The sequence below is a fragment of the Oncorhynchus keta genome, chromosome 2 (genome assembly GCF_023373465.1).
Source record: "Oncorhynchus keta strain PuntledgeMale-10-30-2019 chromosome 2, Oket_V2, whole genome shotgun sequence".
Lineage (NCBI taxonomy): Eukaryota > Metazoa > Chordata > Actinopteri > Salmoniformes > Salmonidae > Oncorhynchus > Oncorhynchus keta.
The window spans coordinates 17,086,866-17,107,085 of NC_068422.1; the positions used below are offsets into that span (position 1 = coordinate 17,086,866).

Genomic DNA, 20,220 nt, shown 5'->3' on the forward strand with positions numbered 1-20,220 from the left:
GATCGAGTTCAAGTCCGGGCTCTGGCTGGGCCACTCAAGGACATTCAGAGACTTATCCCGAAACCACTCCTGCATTGTCTTGGCTGTTGTCCTGTTGGAAGGTGAAACCTTGCCCCAGTCTGAGGTCCTGAGCACTCTGGAGCAGGTTTTCATCAAGGATCTCACTGTACTTTACTCTGTTCATCTTTCCCTCGATTCTGACTAATCTCCCAGTCCCTGCCGCTGAAAAACATCCCCACAGCATGACTTTAACCAGGACTTGATGCTTGGCATTCATTCCATTCATTCCAAAGAGTTCAATCTTGGTTTCATCAGACCAGGGAATCTTGTTTGTCATGGTCTGAGAGTCTTTAGGTGCCTTTTGGCCTAAACTCCAAGCGGGCTGTCATGTGCCTTTTACTGAGGAGTGGCTTCCGTCTGGCCACTCTACCATAAAGGCCTCTGCAATGCTGCAGAGATTATTGTCCTTCTGGAAGGTTCTCCCATCTCCACAGAGTAACTCTGGAGCTCTGTCAGAGTGACCATCTGGTTCTTGGTCACCTCCCTGACCAAGGCTCTTCTCCCATGACTGCTCAGTTTGGCCGGCTCTAGGAAGAGTTGATGGTTCCAAACTTCTTCCATTTAAGAATGATAGAGGCCACTGTGTTCTTGGGGACCAATGCTGCAGACATTTTTTGGTACCCTTCCCCAGATCTGTGCCTCGACACAATCCTGTCTCGGAGCTCTACTGACAATTCCTTTAACCTCATGGCTTGATTTTTGCTCTGACATGCACTGTCAACTGAAGGACCTTATATAGACACGCATGTGCTTTTCCAAATCATGTCAAATCAATTGAATTTACCACAGTTGGACTCCAGTCAAGTTGTAGAAACATCTCAAGGATGATAAATGGAAACTGGATGCACCTGAGCTCAATTTCGAGTCTCGTAGCAAAGTGTGAATACTTATGTAAATAAGGTAAAAACCTGTTTTCACTTTGTTATTATGGGGTATTGTGTGTAGATTACTGAGAAAAAAATCATATTTAATCCATTTTAGAATAAGGCTATAACGTAGCAAAATGTGGGGAAAGGAAATGGGTCTGAATACTTTCCGAAGGACCTGTAGTTTATCTGGTATGAACAGATGCTGCCTCTACAGATAGACAAGTGCTTGCTGTCTATATTTGAGAGGGAAGAGAAAGTTTACAGCATGTGGTATATGTGAACTTCTGGTAAGTTGCTTCATGAAGTATATCCTATATAAGCTCTAGAGCTCTGAACTTACCTTGTATAGCCTGTCTATTGTTGTCATGCAACCAATCAAACCAGTACCAGTCTGACTGACTGACTGACTTTTGGTTTTATTGTCTGTCTCAGGAAGTGTTTTTAGATTATATTGTAGTGAGATGTGGCCCACCAGCCATGTGCTATCCTTCAATTCACCCAAACACTTTTAGATGTGGGCACCCAACTGTGTGCTATCCTTCAATTCACCCAAACACTTTTAGATGTGGGCACCCAACTGTGTGCTATCCTTCTATCCCCCCAAACACTTCTAGATGTGGGCCCCCAACTGTGTGCTATCCTTTTATCCACCCAAACACCTTTAGATGTGGGCACCCAACTGTGTGCTATCCTTTTATCCACCCAAACACCTTTAGATGTGGGCACCCAACTGTGTGCTATCCTTTTATCCACCCAAACACCTTTAGATGTGAGATGAACTGTGTGCTATCCTTTTATCCACCCAAACACTTTTAGATGTGGGCACCCAACTATGTGCTATCCTTTTATCCACCCAAACACCTTTAGATGTGGGATGAACTGTGTGATATCCTTTTATCCACCCAAACACCTATAGATGTGGGATGAACTGTGTGATATACTACTATTCACCCAAACACCTTTAGATGTGGGCACCCAGCTGTGTGCTACCCTTTTATCCACCCAAACACCTTTACATGGTGGGCACCCAACTGTGTGCTATCCTTTTATCCACCCAAACACCTTTACATGGTGGGCACCCAACTGTGTGCTATCCTTTTATCCACCCAAACACCTTTAGATGTGGGCACCCAGCTGTGTGCTACCCTTTTATCCACCCAAACACCTTTAGATGTGGGCACCCAACTGTGTGCTATCCATCTATCCACCCAAACACCTTTAGATGTGAGATGAACTGTGTGCTATCCATCTCGCCACCCAAACACTTTTAGATGTGGGCCTCCAACTGTGTGCTATCCTTCTATCCACCCAAACACATTTAGATGTGGGCACCCAGCTGTGTGCTATCCTTTTATCCCCCCAAACACCTTTAGATGTGAGATGAACTGTGTGCTATCCTTCTATCCACCCAAACACCTTTAGATGTGGGCACCCAACTGTGTGCTATCCATCTATCCCCCCAAACACTTTTAGATGTGGGAACCCAACTGTGTGCTATCCATCTATCCACCCAAACACTTTTAGATGTGGGCACCCAACTGTGTGCTATCCTTTTATCCACCCAAACACATTTAGATGTGGGAACCCAACTGTGTGCTATACTTCTATCCACCCAAACACATTTAGATGTGGGCACCCAACTGTGTGCTATCCTTCTATCCACTCAAACACATTTAGATGTGGGCCCCCAACTGTGTGCTATCCTTTTATCCACCCAAACACTTTTAGATGTGGGCCCCCAACTGTGTGCTATCCTTTTATCCACCCAAACACCTTTAGATGTGGGCACCCAACTGTGTGCTATCCTTTTATCCACCCAAACACCTTTAGATGTGGGCACCCAACTATGTGCTATCCATCTATCCACCCAAACACCATTAGATGTGAGATGAACTGTGTGCTATCCATCTCACCACCCAAACACTTTTAGATGTGGGCCTCCAACTGTGTGCTATCCTTCTATCCACCCAAACACCTTTAGATGTGAGATGAACTGTGTGCTATCCATCTCACCACCCAAACACTTTTAGATGTGGGCCCCCAACTGTGTGCTATCCTTTTATCCACCCAAACACCTTTAGATGTGGGCACCCAACTGTGTGCTATCCTTTTATCCACCCAAACACCTTTAGATGTGGGCACCCAACTATGTGCTATCCATCTATCCACCCAAACACCATTAGATGTGAGATGAACTGTGTGCTATCCATCTCACCACCCAAACACTTTTAGATGTGGGCCTCCAACTGTGTGCTATCCTTCTATCCACCCAAACACCTTTAGATGTGAGATGAACTGTGTGCTATCCATCTCACCACCCAAACACTTTTAGATGTGGGCACCCAACTGTGTGCTATCCTTTTATCCACCCAAACACTTTTAGATGTGGGCACCCAACTGTGTGCTATCCTTTTATCCACCCAAACACCTTTAGATGTGAGATGAACTGTGTGCTATCCTTTTATCCACCCAAACACCATTAGATGTGGGCACCCAACTGTGTGCTGTCCATCTATCCACCCAAACACTTTTAGATGTGGGCACCCAACTGTGTGCTATCCTTGTATCCACCCAAACACCTTTAGATGTGAGATTAACTGTGTGCTATCCTTTTATCCACCCAAACACCTTTAGATGTGGGCACCCAGCTGTGTGCTATCCATCTATCCACCCAAACACTTCTAAACCTTTACATTCTTTACATTCACCCACATTATTTACCAATTATGTTTCCAATAGGATTCCTTTATGACATGAACATAAAGGGCAATTTTATAATCATAGTAAAATGTGATACAGACTGATCCAAGAGGCACAGAATGACTGAATCATAGAGATTGTACCTCATAGTTAACATTATCTGAGGGATGTTTTCTATACTGGGTTGTTCGAGCCCTGCTAATTGGCTGACAGCCGTGGTATATCATACTGTATACCACATGATGACAAAACATGACTTTTTACTGCTCTAATTAAGTTTATAATAGCAATAAGGCACCTCGGGGGTTTGTGTCCAGGCACCCCGTGTTGCGTCGTCCTTCCAAGATGTAGTCCCGACACAAATCCAGGGTTGCTACCCAAGCCGATTGCTCGTTCATTCTATTGGTTCAGTTTCTAGAGACGCGACCCAGTCATTCAGTCTTTTTGTTCTGTTTCTATGGACTTGACCCAGTCGTTTGTTCTAAATGTTCCATTGCATACTGGCTGGCAACGTTCTTATCCCTTGCTTGCTAGCTAGTCAACTACTGCTAACTTACAGTCACGTCAAACAGTGCAGCCAGAATAACAACAAAGTAGCTGCATTTGCATTTGTTTAAGCTGTTTTCTAGAGACATTTATTTGGGTACATGCATAACAATGAGCTACTGAGGCGTGATTTCACTTGGCATAGAAAATGTGCTCACTCGTCAGAACACAGAGGAACTAGCCAACAACACAGCTAACACAATCACTTCAAACTGAAGCTGGAAAAATGGCAAACTAGCTGCACTTTTCAGTTTACTTTTCTTTGTATATAACCATAAAACTGATTCACGATTTTGACTGGCTGAGAAACTCTGCCTTTCTGTCTTGTCCCGACTCCCGACACGTTACTATTGGACAGCTGGAGATCGAATTTGAATATTGAAACAATGCAAATTTCGGAGAGATAGACAGCAAGGTTTTACAAATCTCTGCTGTTAAAAACTAAATGTTAGTCTAAATGAAATGTGAGATAATGCCAAGATGCTTTTTATAGTGGAAATCAAGTTTATAAATTGTGTGGCTGGGCTGATGAGACAGTGGATTGCTCAGGCAGATTTAGCTGGTGGTAGCTTGTGGAATAGACACCGGCTGGAATACGGTTTGAACCAACCAGGATTAGACCCACCCGTTGAATAAATTGGCCATATACCACACCCCCTTGGGCCTTATTGCTTAAATATCTCATCTACCATAGCCAAATGTTCCCATCAGCTCCAAATATCTACTGTATCAACCACACTCCCACTGACATTATCCAACATAAAACATAATTCCCAGCCCTGTGTTGTCTTCCCTCCACTCCTCTCCCAAGTCGCTCCCCCCATACCCCTCCCAGTCTTGCCCAGTGCCCGGTCAGCCCTTGTTTGATGATGACGGCTGTCTGAGTTAGTGCCAGCCACTGGCCCTCTCATACTGTTCCATCAGCCAGGGGTTGATTCAGAGCTGGGCTGGAGCTGGTTCAAGGGTTGCTATCCATTGGTTCTCACGTGGCCATGGTGCTTTTGTCCCAGACTCAGCTCTGGACATTGGCCTCAAAGCCTCTGTATAACCCTTTCATGCTATTTGAGACTTGCCATAATGTGTGGTAATATGTATCACACAACTGATACCTGTCCTTCTTGTAGCAGGCACGTCCCCTTTTAAGGAATCCAGAAGCAAGAATCAGAGTGAAGACCGCCATGATGACGGTAAGAGAGTGTGTGTTCTAGTATCATCTTTCTGCATGGATTGCATTTTTGTATGTGTGTAGTAGCATATTTACAGTACAGTTGTTTCTCTCTCTCTGTGTGTGTGTGTGTATGTGTGTGAGTGAGAATGCGTGCAAGCGTGTGTGCACGCTTGCTTGCATGCAATCATTCATGGTCAGTATCCCTAATCTCCATCTCTCCCCTGTGCCAAGTTCCTCTCTGTGGAAATGAATACAGGATGAAGCCGGGGAGGTTTTATAAAGAATGTTTTCTTTCAGGGGAAACTTATTTAAGAAGCATTATCAGGCTATTCTGCAGTTTCAGGGACTTTGGATGTGTAATACTGAAACAATTATAGGCCTCTCCAGTAAGATGGACCAGAGATAATTAGATTCTTACACTGGAGGGCGTCGTAAGGCAATTAGCTTGGCACACCATCCATTTGGCTCCAAGCTTATGGTTGGGGGGGGGGGGGTTTAAAAAAAAGATATCTACTACAGTGATGTTTTCTTTGGGGAAATAATCGCTCTACCGCTACCACTTGATTGTAGTCTAAAGCACACGCATTAGACACACACACACACACACTCAGAGGCTGGAAAAGATAGATAGCTAGTGAAGCTGCTTCAAGGGCACCAATGCATTGTAATCTAATTGAACAAAACACTGACTAACACCTCCTCAGATCTCGCAAGCACACACACACACACATATATACACACAAGCACACACACACACGCACACACACACACACACACACACACACACACACACACACACACACACGCACACGCACACGCACACACACACACACGCACACGCACACGCACACACACACACACACACACACACACACACACACACACACACACACACACACACACACACACACACACACACACACACATACACACACACACACACACACACACGCAAACACACACACGCACACGCACACACACACACCTCCTCACATCTCTCAGGCTTTACTCGTTGTATCACTACCTCTGCCATAATCCATAGCCATAATAATTCAATATGATTCACAAATTCAATCACAGGAATTATGGAGCGTAAGTATTTAGTAATAATCTTTATAAATTCTAATTTATCAGGCCTGCTGGATGCTTAATGGCAGCTAATCCACAGACAAAAGGCCTTGGCACAGTCACTCTAGACATTTTAGAACACGGGAAAAGAACACTCCTTCATTCAACTTCTTACACACGATCCAGTATGAATTTAAAGACTGTTCTGTGCTGTAAAGGTGTAATTGTATTTAAAGGAATATTAATTAGTCAAGTTTAATATGATTCTGTGATGTACTGTAAAGGGTGGGTTGATGTACTGGCTCTAATTTAAATGACCTAAACTTCTCATTTGCTCTAGCACAGGAACAGTTTGCCAGTGCTGTGATAAAATATTGTGTAGCTTGCCAGACAGTTTAAGAGGAAGGATACCATACATGTTTTAAATTAACTGCCAATATGCCAACATTCAATTCAAACAATGCGGTCAATCCACCAACATACACTAGCTGAAATCAGTCGATGATAGGATTTATACAATGGGTGGGTCTAATCCTGAATGCTGATTGGTTAAAACCGCATTCCAGCCAGTGACTATTCCACAAGTTACCACCGGGTAAGTCTATGATGTTAAAATTCCTATTTACACTGTACCATCAGACTTCGCAATCCACCGTCTCATCAGTCCAGCCAGGCTATTTATCAACTTGATCCACTATAAAAAGCATCTAGACATCATCTCGATCTATTATCTGAAGTTGAAGTCGGAATTTTACAAACACCTTAGCCAAATACATTTAAACTCGGTTTTTCAAAATTCCTGACATTTAATCCAAGTAAAATTTGCCTGTCTTAGGTCAGTTAGGATCACCACTTTATTTTAAGAATGTGAAATGTCTGAATAATAGTAGATAGAGTTATTTATTTCAGCTTTAATTTCTTTCATCACATTCCCAGTGGGTCAGAAGTTTACATACACTCAATTAGTATTTGGTAGCATTGCCTTTAACTTGTTTAACTTGGGTCAAATGTTTCGGGTAGGCTTCCACAAGCTTCCCACAATAAGTTGGGTGAATTTTGCCCATTCCTCCTGACAGAGCTGGTGTAACTGAGTCAGGTTTGTAGGCCTCCTTGCTCACACACGCTTTTTAGGTTCTGCCCACAAATGTTCTATAAGATTGAGGTCAGGGCTTTGTGATGGCCACTCCAATACCTTGACTTCGTTGTCCTTAAGCCATTTTGCCACAACTTTGAAAGTATGCTTGGGGTCATTGTCCATTTGGAAGACCAATTTGCGACCAAGCTTTAACTGACTGATATCTTGAGATGTTGCTTCAATATATCCACATAATTTTCCATCTTCATGATGCCATCTATTTTGTGAAGTGCACCAGTCCCTCCTGCAGCAAAACACTACCCCCGTGCTTCACAGTTGGGATGGTGTTCTTCGGCTTGCAAGCATCCCCCTTTTTCCTCCAAACATAACGATGGTCATTATGGCCAAACAGTTCTATTTTGTTTCATCAGACCAGAGGGCATTTCTCCAAAAAGTACGATCTTAGTCTCCATGTCCAGTTGCAAACCATAGTCTGGCTTTTTATGGCGATTTTGGAGTAGTGGCTTCTTCCTTGTTAAGCAGCCTTTCAGGTTATATCAATATAGGACTTGTTTTACTGTGGATATAGATAATTATGTACCTGTTTCCTCCCGCATCTTCACAAGTTCCTTTGCTGTTGTTTTGGGATTGATTTGCACTTTTTTCACTAAAGTACATTAATTTCTAGGAGACAGAACGCATCTCCTTCCTGAATGGTATGACGGCTGCGTGGTCCCATGGTGTTTATACTTGAGTACTATTGTTTGTACAGATGAACGTGGTACCTTCAGGCGTTTGGGAATTGCTCCCAAGGATGAACCAGACTTGTGGAGGTCTACCATTTATTTCTGAGGTCTTGGCTGATTTCATTTGATTTTCCCATGATGTCAAGCAATGAGGCACTGAGTTTGAAGGTAGGCATTGAAATACATCCACAGGTACACCTCCAATTGACTCAAATCAGAAGCTTCTAAAGCCATGACATCATTTTCTGGAATTTTCCAAACTGTTTAAAGGCACAGTCAACTTAATGTATGTAAACTTCTGACCCACTGGAATTGTGATACAGTGAATTATAAGTGAAATAATCTGTCTGTAAACAATTGTTGGAAAAATTACTTGTGACATGCACAATGTAGATGCCCTAACCGACTTGCCAAAACTATAGTTTGTTGACAAGAAAAACAAGTTTTAATGACTCCAACCTAAGTGTATGTAAACTTCCGACTTCAACTGTATGTGTTCTGACGAGTGGGCACATTTTATGCCAGGCGAAATCGCACCTCATTAGCTCATTATTATGGATGTTTCCAAAAAAATGTCACTAGAAAACAGCTTTAAAAAATGCAAATGCGGCTATTTTGCTGTTATTCTGGCTGTACTTTTCAAATAAAATTTTATTGGTCACATACACATGGTTAGCAGATGTTAATGTGAGTGTAGCGAAATGCTTGTGCTTCTAGTTCCGACAGTGCAGTAATATCTAAAAAGTAATCTAACAATTCCCCAACAACTACCTAATACACACAAATCTGGGATGGAATAAGAATATGTACATTTAAATATATGGATGAGTGATGACCCAGCAGTTTAGGCCAGGTGCAATAGAAGGTAAAAGGTACAGTATATACATATGAGATGAATAATGTAAGATATGTTAACATTATTAAAGTGACATTGTTTGAAGTGACTAGTGATCCATTTATTAAAGTGGCCAGTGATTTAAGTCTCAGAGAGGCTGCTGCCTACATAGAGTTAGTGATTGCTGTTTAGCAGTCTGATGGCCTTGAGATAGAAGCTGTTTTTCAGTGTCTCGGTCCCAGCTTTGATGCACCTGTACTGACCTTCCCTTCTGGATGGTAGCGGGATGAACAGGCAGTGGCTCAGGTGGTTGTTGTCCTTGATGATCTTTTTGTCCTTCCTGTGACATCAGGTGCTGTAGGTGTCTTGGAGGACAGGTAGTTTGCCCCGGTGATGCGTTGTGCAGACCGTGCCACCCTCTGGAGAGCCTTGTGGTTGAGGGCAGTGCAGTTGCCATATAAGGCATTGATACAGCCTGACAAGATGCTCTCAATTGTGCATCTGTAAAAGTTTGTCAGGGTTTTAGGTGACAAGACAAATTTCTTCAGCCTCCTGAGGTTGAAGAGGCGCCTTCTTCACCACACTGTCTGTGTGGGTGGAACATTTCAGTTTGTCTCTGATATGTGCACAGAGGAACTTAAAACTTTCCACCTTCTCCACTGCTGTCCCTTCGATGTGGATAGGGGGGTGCTCCCTCTGCTGACTGAACGACTGGGACGTGTCTCTAGCAAGCAAACCGATAGAACAAACGACCAGCCGGCTTGGGTAGCAACCCTTGATTTATTTTGGGACTATATCTTGTGGAAGGAGGAAATAGTATGAATAAATGAATCATAAGAAAGTGTTTAATGAAAATACGTCAATCAATATTTGAATGTATTGGTAACCCGTTGTATAAAAGTAATAATGCCCTCAAAGCCGGTGTTTGAAGGATATAATGGCACGGTTTGCCAACACCCATGCCACTATATCCTCTAAACACCGGGGCTTTGAGGGCATTATCACTTAATTAGAACAAGTTATAAATGCAAAAGTATACTGATATTGTATCGTATAATAGCACTCACAGCTTTCCAAGAAAACTCAAATTGAGGCATTTATGGTCTGTTTACAGGCTATTTTACAGAAAATGTGCATAAAATCTATATAAACTGTATTTAGAATTATATGACAAGATTAAATTCAACCACACCTTGGTTTCATCACAAAACCGGAGAGCAACCTCTGTCTGGTGAAGTCCACGAAGCATATTGCATGCTACAAGAAAATTAATGTTGCCGATATTTTTGGACTACGAAACAACTATTGATTTTAGAACCACAGAGAGTTACCGCAAGTCACAAAGAAACCAGGAGCTGCCGCCACTATTCCAGCACCATTCAACTTCAACATTTCAACATCATCAAATCACCTCTGCTTAGTCTAATACAGTGACAACTAAAAGATATGAAGAACAATTTAGTCCAATCAATGTCAGCTTCTGTGTGTGTGTGTGTGTGTGTGTGTGTGTGTGTGTGTGTGTGTGTGTGTGTGTGTGTGTGTGTGTGTGTGTGTGTGTGTGTGTGTGTGTGTGTGTGTGTGTGTGTGTGTGTGTGTGTGTGCGTGCGTGCGTGAGTGAGTGAGAGAAACGCCAATACCATCCTCCTCTCGTTCATATTGATGAAATGGTCTATGACTCCGTCATACAGTACATACTTTGATGTTTTGTTGTCCTAGGCTACTTGGCTAAAAATCTTGCTCGCTAGCCGAACTTCCTTTCATGGGCAACATTAGCTAGTTAACATTAGCCTTCTACATCTAGCTGCATATTTCATTTCATCCTCAGGCCAAGGACACAATGTATGAATTTATTGTTGGATCCATATCGCAGTTCTAATCATTGGCCAGTACAAAGAAGTAAAAAGTAAAGTCCAAATCTCCATCCATGGCTAATTTAGGAAAGGACCAATTTTAGCTAGCTAGCGACCGGAGGACAACAACACCACGAGATGCAACAATTCAAGATGTTTCTGTCAGTGACGATGTGACGTGATGTGATTGGAGTGAAGCTAAATCCAAACTGGTTTCCCTTAACACTTTTTTTTGGTGATTCAGGACCATTCACAGTTGAGCTCACTCAGTTTAGCTGAATGCTGATTGGCTATTATTTTATACTTTTTTTATCAATGGAGTCCAAATGCTCGCTGGCTTCCCTTGCATTTAATGCTACGGGCGGCAACAATGTCATACTCTTTTTGACCGAACAGCATCAAATAGTTGGCCTACACATACATAGGGTGGCTGTTTTGCTCGTTCGGATGCTTTCTCCGGGGAGATACATTCAGCCTCTTACGAATTGAAGGGAAATTATGAAACACAGAGAGACAAAAGATACATTATTTTATATGGATTTTGTATATTTCTTATTACATTTTCGGGGGAAGCCTGGCTTCCCTTGGATCCATGAATACAAGCCACTGATTGTAGGGCAGTACATGTGCATTGAACAACACAGCAGCTTGTCGGCATATTTTGTTATTTCAAATCAAATCAAATGTTATTTGTCACATACACATGGTTAGCAGATGTTAATGCGAGTGTAGCGAAATGCTTGTGCTTCTAGTTCCGACAATGCAGTGATAACCAACAAGTAATCTAACTAACAATTCCAAAACTACTGTCTTATACACAGTGTAAGGGGATAAAGAATATGTACATAAGGATATATGAATGAGTGATGGTACAGGGCAGCATACAGTAGATGGTATCGAGTACAGTATATACATATGAGATGAGTATGTAGACAAAGTAAACAAAGTGGCATAGTTAAAGTGGCTAGTGATACATGTATTACATAAGGATGCAGTCGATGATGTAGAGTACAGTATATACGTATGCATATGAGATGGATAATGTAGGGTAAGTAACATTATATAAGGTAGCATTGTTTAAAGTGGCTAGTGATATATTTACATCATTTCCCATCAATCCCATTATTAAAGTGGCTGGAGTTGGGTCAGTGTCAATGACAGTGTGTTGGCAGCAGCCACTCAATGTTAGTGGTGGCTGTTTAACAGTCTGATGTCCTTGAGATAGAAGCTGTTTTTCAGTCTCTCGGTCCCAGCTTTGATGCACCTGTACTGACCTCGCCTTCTGGATGATAGCGGGGTGAACAGGCAGTGGTTCGGGTGGTTGATGTCCTTGATGATCTTTATGGCCTTCCTGTAACATCGGGTGGTGTAGGTGTCCTGGAGGGCAGGTAGTTTGCCCCCGGTGATGCGTTGTGCAGACCTCACTACCCTCTGGAGAGCCTTACGGTTGAGGGCGGAGCAGTTGCCGTACCAGGCGGTGATACAGCCCGCCAGGATGCTCTCGATTGTGCATCTGTAGAAGTTTGTGAGTGCTTTTGGTGACAAGCCGAATTTCTTCAGCCTCCTGAGGTTGAAGAGGCGCTGCTGCGCCTTCTTCACGACGCTGTCAGTGTGAGTGGACCAATTCAGTTTGTCTGTGATGTGTATGCCGAGGAACTTAAAACTTGCTACCCTCTCCACTACTGTTCCATCGATGTGGATAGGGGGGTGTTCCCTCTGCTGTTTCCTGAAGTCCACAATCATTTCCTTAGTTTTGTTTTGTTCCTTAGTTTTCCTGACACCACACTCCGAGGGCCCTCACCTCCTCCCTGTAGGCCGTCTCGTCGTTGTTGGTAATCAAGCCTACCACTGTTGTGTCGTCCGCAAACTTGATGATTGAGTTGGAGGCGTGCGTGGCCACGCAGTCGTGGGTGAACAGGGAGTACAGGAGAGGGCTCAGAACGCACCCTTGTGGGGCCCCCGTGTTGAGGATCAGCGGGGAGGAGATGTTGTTGCCTACCCTCACCACCTGGGGGCGGCCCATCAGGAAGTCCAGTACCCAGTTGCACAGGGCGGGGTCGAGACCCAGGGTCTCGAGCTTGATGACGAGCTTGGAGGGTACTATGGTGTTGAATGCCGAGCTGTAGTCGATGAACAGCATTCTCACATAGGTATTCCTCTTGTCCAGGTGGGTTAGGGCAGTGTGCAGTGTGGTTGAGATTGCATCGTCTGTGGACCTATTTGGGCGGTAAGCAAATTGGAGTGGGTCTAGGGTGTCAGGTAGGGTGGAGGTGATATGGTCCTTGACTAGTCTCTCAGAGCACTTCATGATGACGGAAGTGAGTGCTACGGGGCGGTAGTCGTTTAGCTCAGTTACCTTAGCTTTCTTGGGAACAGGAACAATGGTGGCCTTCTTGAAGCATGTGGGAAAAGCAGACTGGTATAGGGATTGATTGAATATGTCCGTAAACACACCGGCCAGCTGGTCTGCGCATGCTCTGAGGGCGCGGCTGGGGATGCCGTCTGGGCCTGCAGCCTTGCGAGGGTTAACACGTTTAAATGTCTTACTTACCTCGGCTGCAGTGAAGGAGAGACCGCATGTTTTCGTTGCAGGCCGTGTCAGTGGCACTGTATGGTCCTCAAAGTGGGCAAAAAAGTTATTTAGTCTGCCTGGGAGCAAGAGATCCTGGTCCGTGACTGGGCTGGGTTTCTTCTTGTAGTCCGTGATTGACTGTAGACCCTGCCACATGCCTCTTGTGTCTGAGCCATTGAATTGAGATTCCACTTTGTCTCTGTACTGACGCTTAGCTTGTTTAATAGCCTTGCGGAGGGAATAGCTGCATTGTTTATATTCGGACATGTTACCAGACACCTTGCCCTGATTAAAAGCAGTGGTTCGCGCTTTCAGTTTCACGCGAACGCGACGCACGTTCTAACTCGCACACCGAATCAGCATATTCGTCAATATTTTTATCTGACGCAATACGAAACATGTCCCAGTCCACGTGATGGAATGTTATATTTCTGTATAACAAAACATTTACGACGAAGTTGGCTCTTTTATACTGGGGGTAAATGGGAAAGAATGCTTGTTTTCTTCAATATGTGGGCGTGGTCGAGGGGGAATTCCTTATTATTACGTGAATATTGACTCTCAATATTCCTTCCATTTAGACTTTGGATTTCTTCCTGACAACAACGGTTGCCATTTTCACCGCATTATGGAACTTTGAGGGTTTATGACACAGCCCGTCTAGTAATTAAATAGGATCTCTATGGTTACAACCCATTTCGAGGCTATATAGAACCCTTTTTAAGGTTCTTTATAGAACCTTTATGGAGAATGGTTCTATATAGAACCATACTCAATATCAAAGGTTATTATTAAATACTTTTGAAGAACCATCTTTTTTAAAAATTCTGGTCAGCCATATTATATCCCAAAGATTCCTTAGGTGTTATTATTGTGTTCATGGACAAGTTAAATCAGGTGTACCAGCCCTGCAATAGCGGGGGCTCCCTGAGGAGAGAATTGAGAACCACTGATTTAGTCAGCTTTTCTCAATTGACACAAGTCACCGTAAATGTTCATAGTAATATCACAGATAGAACAATGAGACCGATATTTCACCGAATGTATAAATATGACGCATCCGCTTGGTGGATGGTAGTGAGAGGAAGCCCAGAGGCCGGCAGTGGAAGAAGATTTTGGCCTACATTCTGCAAATTTTCTCATCGCTGAAACATTTGATCTCAATACAGTTTTATGTTCCCAAAACTAGAGTCTGGTATGAACAGAGTGGACAATTTTTTGTAAACTTTAGCCTTTGCCAAAGTTGTAAAAAATCACGTTGTTTAGGAGTACAAAGGCAAATTGAGTTATTGCACGTGCACTTCACAGAGTAGGCATTCCCTAATGGAAATTTGCAGATGTATGCTAGAATCGTTAGCTCGTGCGTGGCTCTGCCCATCTCCTTGCTTGTTCTGCCCACTGTGACTCATCTGTTCCCATTGGAAACGACAGGCTGTGGTCTATCTTGGTTTAGTTATACAAATCTTTGGTAATATTTAACGTGTACGTCTTCTTCTTCTTTGGTATTTTGGCAGTCCGCAAACAAATGTAGAAGGTCATGCTGCCACCTAGTGTATTGGCTGTGTATCAGCCTACTATTCTGTAGTATGACTTCATTACACTTTGTGAAAAAGTTGCCCTACAAACTAACCCTGCATCCATTAAAACCCAATCACTATTCCACTACTTTGGCCCTATCTAATCCCACAACTGGCCATACCTTGTAACTCTGCTGCAGTAAAATCTCGTACACCCAAGTACTTCTCTGCATCTGCCACCACAACATCTCTGTGATTTATGTTCCATTCCTGCGGTAAAGTTGTCCAGGAACGCTAAAAAACCAACCTTACTGAAGCACATGTTATTCCTATCACTCTCTATTGACCTCAGCCTACTTACAGGAATCCCCTTACGACCTCATCTTCCTCTACTACTCTCTATAAAGTGGCCATATATACAGTATATATTTTTAATACAGTCTAGCTAAAAAATACGTGAAAATGTACAAATTATCCAATGGATTATGATAATTTTCAGGGAAAAAAAGTGGAGGTGCCAAACATAAGTTTGACCCCCTAATTTTAATTTGCTCCATGGCTAAGGGGGAGACAAGGCTGTTTGGCACATCTCAGTCATGAAGAGGAAAAGCTTTGGGGCTGTTTCTGATTAATAAACAATGCCATGCTGGTGGTTAGTAACATTCCTTATAAAACTAAGCCCAGAAAATATGTATGTCATATCATAGGAAAATACACTGTAATCACACGGATTTGCATGAAGTGAGCAGTTCAGATTTGTCACTTCAAGCCCAAATATTTCATACTTTGACTAAAACGATGACTTATTGACTTAAAATCATTGCGCAACAATCAGGGGTAAGCTCTGGTCATCGTCTTTCAGCACGAAAAAGTGGAAGAGAGAGAAGGAGAGTGAGAGCGAGAGAGACAAACACAACAGAATGTTCCTCTGACCGGAATATCAGCTGTTATTTTCTGATAGTTTTCCCACAATTCTTCATGTTGAATCTGCGAAAATGACCAGCGTTCGCTGGCATACAGCAGGTTGTCGCTACAACACAACTCTGATGACAGCAAGTGATAGAAGACCCATGCGGAATTCTTTAGGGCTCCCACCCAGCCTACTAGAGACAGCATCAGAGACTTGGTCTTTACTCCGGTACACGATCTACACGCGCAGCCTGATTCCGTGAGTGCGTCCCAAATGGCACCCTATTCCCTAAATAGTGCACTACCTAAATAGTGGGCTATGCACATGTTATTGTTATTTTATTGTGTTACTTTTTATTATCTTTTACTTTAGTTTATTTGGTAAATATTGTCTTAACTCTTCTTTAACTGCACTGGTTAAGGGCTTGTAAGTAAGTATTTCACGGTAAGGTTTACATTTGTTGTATTTGGCGCATGTGACAAATAAAGTTTGATTTGATTTGCACTACATAGGAAATAGGGTGATATTTGGGTCGCAGCCTCTAATTCTCTGTCTCATAGGGGGACTAATGTACAATCCTCCTGATGTGCTGTAATGACCTGCTTTGTGATGTAATTGTCATAAAATCCAAGAACAGGATACAGAGAAAGAGAGAGAGGGAGAAAAAGATTGAAAGAGAGAGGGAGACAGAGAACGATGGAGGAGGAGAGCGGGCAGGAGGGAGAGAGAGGGGGGAGAGGCTGTGAATGAGAAAGACAGAAAGAGAGGTGAGAGTGGCTGAGTGGAAGAGCGAGGCAACTGAGAAAGACACTTTAACCAGAGGCTTGATAAAGAGACAATGTCACAGGCCAGTTGGCATGCAGCAGTATCACTCTTCTTTCTCTATTATACAGTATAGAGAAATGATCAGATGTCACAAGACAGAGCTGGAGCAGGACACACAGCCAAAGTTCAATCCCCTAACTGTTTCCTTAGCACACAGCAGAATAAACGAGTGAAAGGGAAAATGAGATGAGAGGGAGGGAGAAGATAGGCGGATGAGAGGGAGGGAGAAGATAGGCGGATGAGAGGGAGGGAGAAGATCGGTCGTCATTGTAAATAATCATTTGTTCTTAATTGACTTACCTGTATAAATAAAGGTGTAATACAAATATGCAAAAAATAGAGTTAAAGATGAGTGAAAGATGACAGGAGTTGGTTTAAGAGATGCAGAAGGATACTAAGTAGAACCAGATAGCGTTCTTCATTTTATCCCCGTATGGGAACCCTTTATCTAGTGTTCCCCCAAAACCCTTTATGTAGGGTTCTTCATAAAACCCCATGTATATGGCTATACCTTAAATTATTAATGACAATACATTATCACATATATATCATAAGGCCTTTCTTTCAGGGCCTAGTTATACCATAGCACAGTGGTGTTAGGAAACTACAGGTTACAGGCCACATCAGGCCTGCAAGTCACATTATGCTGGCTGGCAAAGTGAATCCAGCCACATATTCAACAGTTTAGTTAGATTTTTTTCAGAATGACTGCCAGTGTTAGGATCATTGTGAGGAGACTACCTAAGCCATTTAAACTGGAACAACCATTTCAGTATCTGGTGCAAAAAAAATGATTAGATTAGTTTAGAAACATTTGTCATTTATTTTTGTGTAGCATAAGATTAATCAATCAATCAATGTAAATGCAAAAACACAAATATTAAAAACAATTCTAAAAATCTACCTGCAGTATAGCATGCTGAGTAATGGTAATGATTATGGTAAACATTTGCCTAACTAGCCTAACTTCTCGACAACTCATCTGAAACATTTTTATAAATCAAGGTTAAAATATTGCTGTGTTTGCTCCGCATTTTCCTCAAATGGTCACCTCATTCAGATAAAGTTGAAATATACCTTATTTATTGTGTCATATTCCTCCTGCTGGCTGGCTGAGGATCACTCCAGGCTGTCAGTTGTCACTTCACTTTTCAGAGCGTGGGGGAGTGTGAGGCCACGGCAAAGATGCATGATGACTACAGTGTGATTGGTCAATAATCTAACACATCTAGGGTGTGTTGTGTGGTTGTCAGCTATTAACTCATTCATTGCAGGAATTGACACATAATGTGTTGGAAAATGTTGTCAACACAGTGTTTAAAGTAACACAACATGTGCCATCCATAATTAGACACAGGGATGTGTTCAAAAATAACACTTTGTTTCTAATAGTCTACATTTTTCCTCAATAGTCAGAGCTAGTAGGAAAAAATACATGTATTACTTTTAATGTGGGGAGAGAATTAAATTGAGAGGATGTATTTATGCCACACACACACACACTCACTCACTCACTCACTCACTCACTCACTCACTCACTCACTCACTCACTCGCACACACACACACACACACACACACACACACACACACACACACACACACACACACACACACACACACACACACACACACACACACACACACATTCCCTTACCAGTACAGTATAGGCAGCTACTGTAGCCAGTAGCCTGTTTGCCCTTACATAGACAGGCTTCCCTCTGTGTTCAAACAAGCTCAGTGCAGGCATGGAGAATCAATGGCTTTTCCCCCTATGACGTCTGGCTTTCCCAGCACGCCGCGCAGTGACGCACACACCCACACCTTGCACACCCGTCGCATATAACGACAGCTGTTGGTCGTAGCGCTCTGAAGCACTTTCTATTTGGCCAATTTCTCAGTGTGTTTTTCACCCATGATTTGTCCGACGCTAAAGGTTGACTGGAAAGAAGAGCAGACAGACAGACAGTGTTTGTGGCACAGAGTCATGGGTGAAGGGAGTGTCGGAGGGAGATGTGGATAGGTGTGTGTTGGAAGGGGTGTAGGTTGTTGCTGTAGGCAGCTATCTCACTGTAAAGGTTTAATATTCTACACACATCCTAATGCCTCTCACACAAACCCAGCAGAAACCCCCAACTGGAAGTGCATCAGTCTCTCCTCAACATTAGAGAGTAAAGTGGTGTTATGTACTGATGCTGAAAGCTAAGTCACTGAGGTGGATTCATCCATTTGTAGACCCTTCTGTCACACACACATGCTAAGGACCTAGCGAACACACACAGAGACTATTTATAGCTAGAGTTCCACAACAGTAGATATTGAATATGATTACTCCACAGGCCTTAGCTAGTCTCCCGATTAACTCCCTGCCTATGTATCTGCATCCTGCTGCTTGCTGACGGTCCTACATGAGCATATTAGGGGCACATTCTTAACAATATACAAGCAGTCCTATGAGCCTCTCATCCCTAGCAGTACTGTACGTCCAAACCACTGACATACACTACCGTTCAAAAGTTTGGGGTCACATAGAAATGTCCTTGTTTTTTAAAGAAAAGCACCAAACAAATGTCCATTCTGTTATGACTTCTACAAATGGTGCAGTGGAGGAGTCAAACGCAGAGAGCAGGTAATATCGTACGTGAATCTATTCATTCCAACGACAGCGGAGACATGGACATGCCAACACTAGGGAGCATGAAACCACCCGTCCAAAATACACAGGACTAAAACTGTCAGGAAAATAACGAGATAACACTAATACACCAACACCAAAATAACAGAGAACACGCCCGCACAAATACCCAGAGGGCCTAGTGCCCTTAAATAGCCTACAAACAACACTAACTCAAAACAGGTGTACCCAATTAAACCCAATAAACAGAAACAAACGGAAAGGGAATCGATGGCAGCTAATAGGCCGGCGACGACGACCGCCGAGCGCCGCCCGAACAGGAAGAGGCACCATCTTCGGCGGGATTCGTGACACATTCAAATGACATCAAATTGATCAGAAATACAGTGTATTGTTAATGTTGTAAATGACTATTGTAGCTGGAAATGGCTGATTTTAATGGAATATCTACTAAGGCGTACAGAGGCCCATTATCAGCAACCATCACTCCTGTGTTCCAATGGCACGTTGTGTTAGCTAATCCAAGTTTATCATTTTAAAAGGCTAATTGATCATTAGAAAACCCTTTTGCAAGTATGTTAGCACAGCTGAAAACTGTTGTACTGATTAAAGAAGCAATAAAACTAGTTAGACTAGTTGAGTATCTGGAGCATCAGCATTCGTGGGTTCTATTACAGGCTCAAAATGGTCAGAAACAAAGCACTTTCTTCTGAAACTCGTCAGTCTATTCTTGTTCTGAGAAATGAAGGCTATTCCATGCGAGAAATTGGTAAGAAACTGAAGATCTCGTACAGCGCTGTGTACTACTCCCTTCACAGAACAGCGCAAACTGGCTCTAACCAGAAT

The 20,220-nt window shown here is 42.9% G+C and overlaps 1 protein-coding gene across 1 annotated transcript in view; it reads left to right on the plus strand.

The window, feature by feature from the left end:
• LOC127913265 (ADP-ribose glycohydrolase MACROD2-like) overlaps positions 1 to 20,220 on the plus strand; it is a 496,709-nt gene that overhangs the window by 395,997 nt on the left and 80,492 nt on the right. The window contains exon 7 of the mRNA XM_052485172.1: positions 5,300 to 5,362. Within this exon, the coding sequence (XP_052341132.1) occupies positions 5,300 to 5,362 (63 nt within the window). The remainder of the gene's footprint in view (positions 1 to 5,299; positions 5,363 to 20,220) is intronic.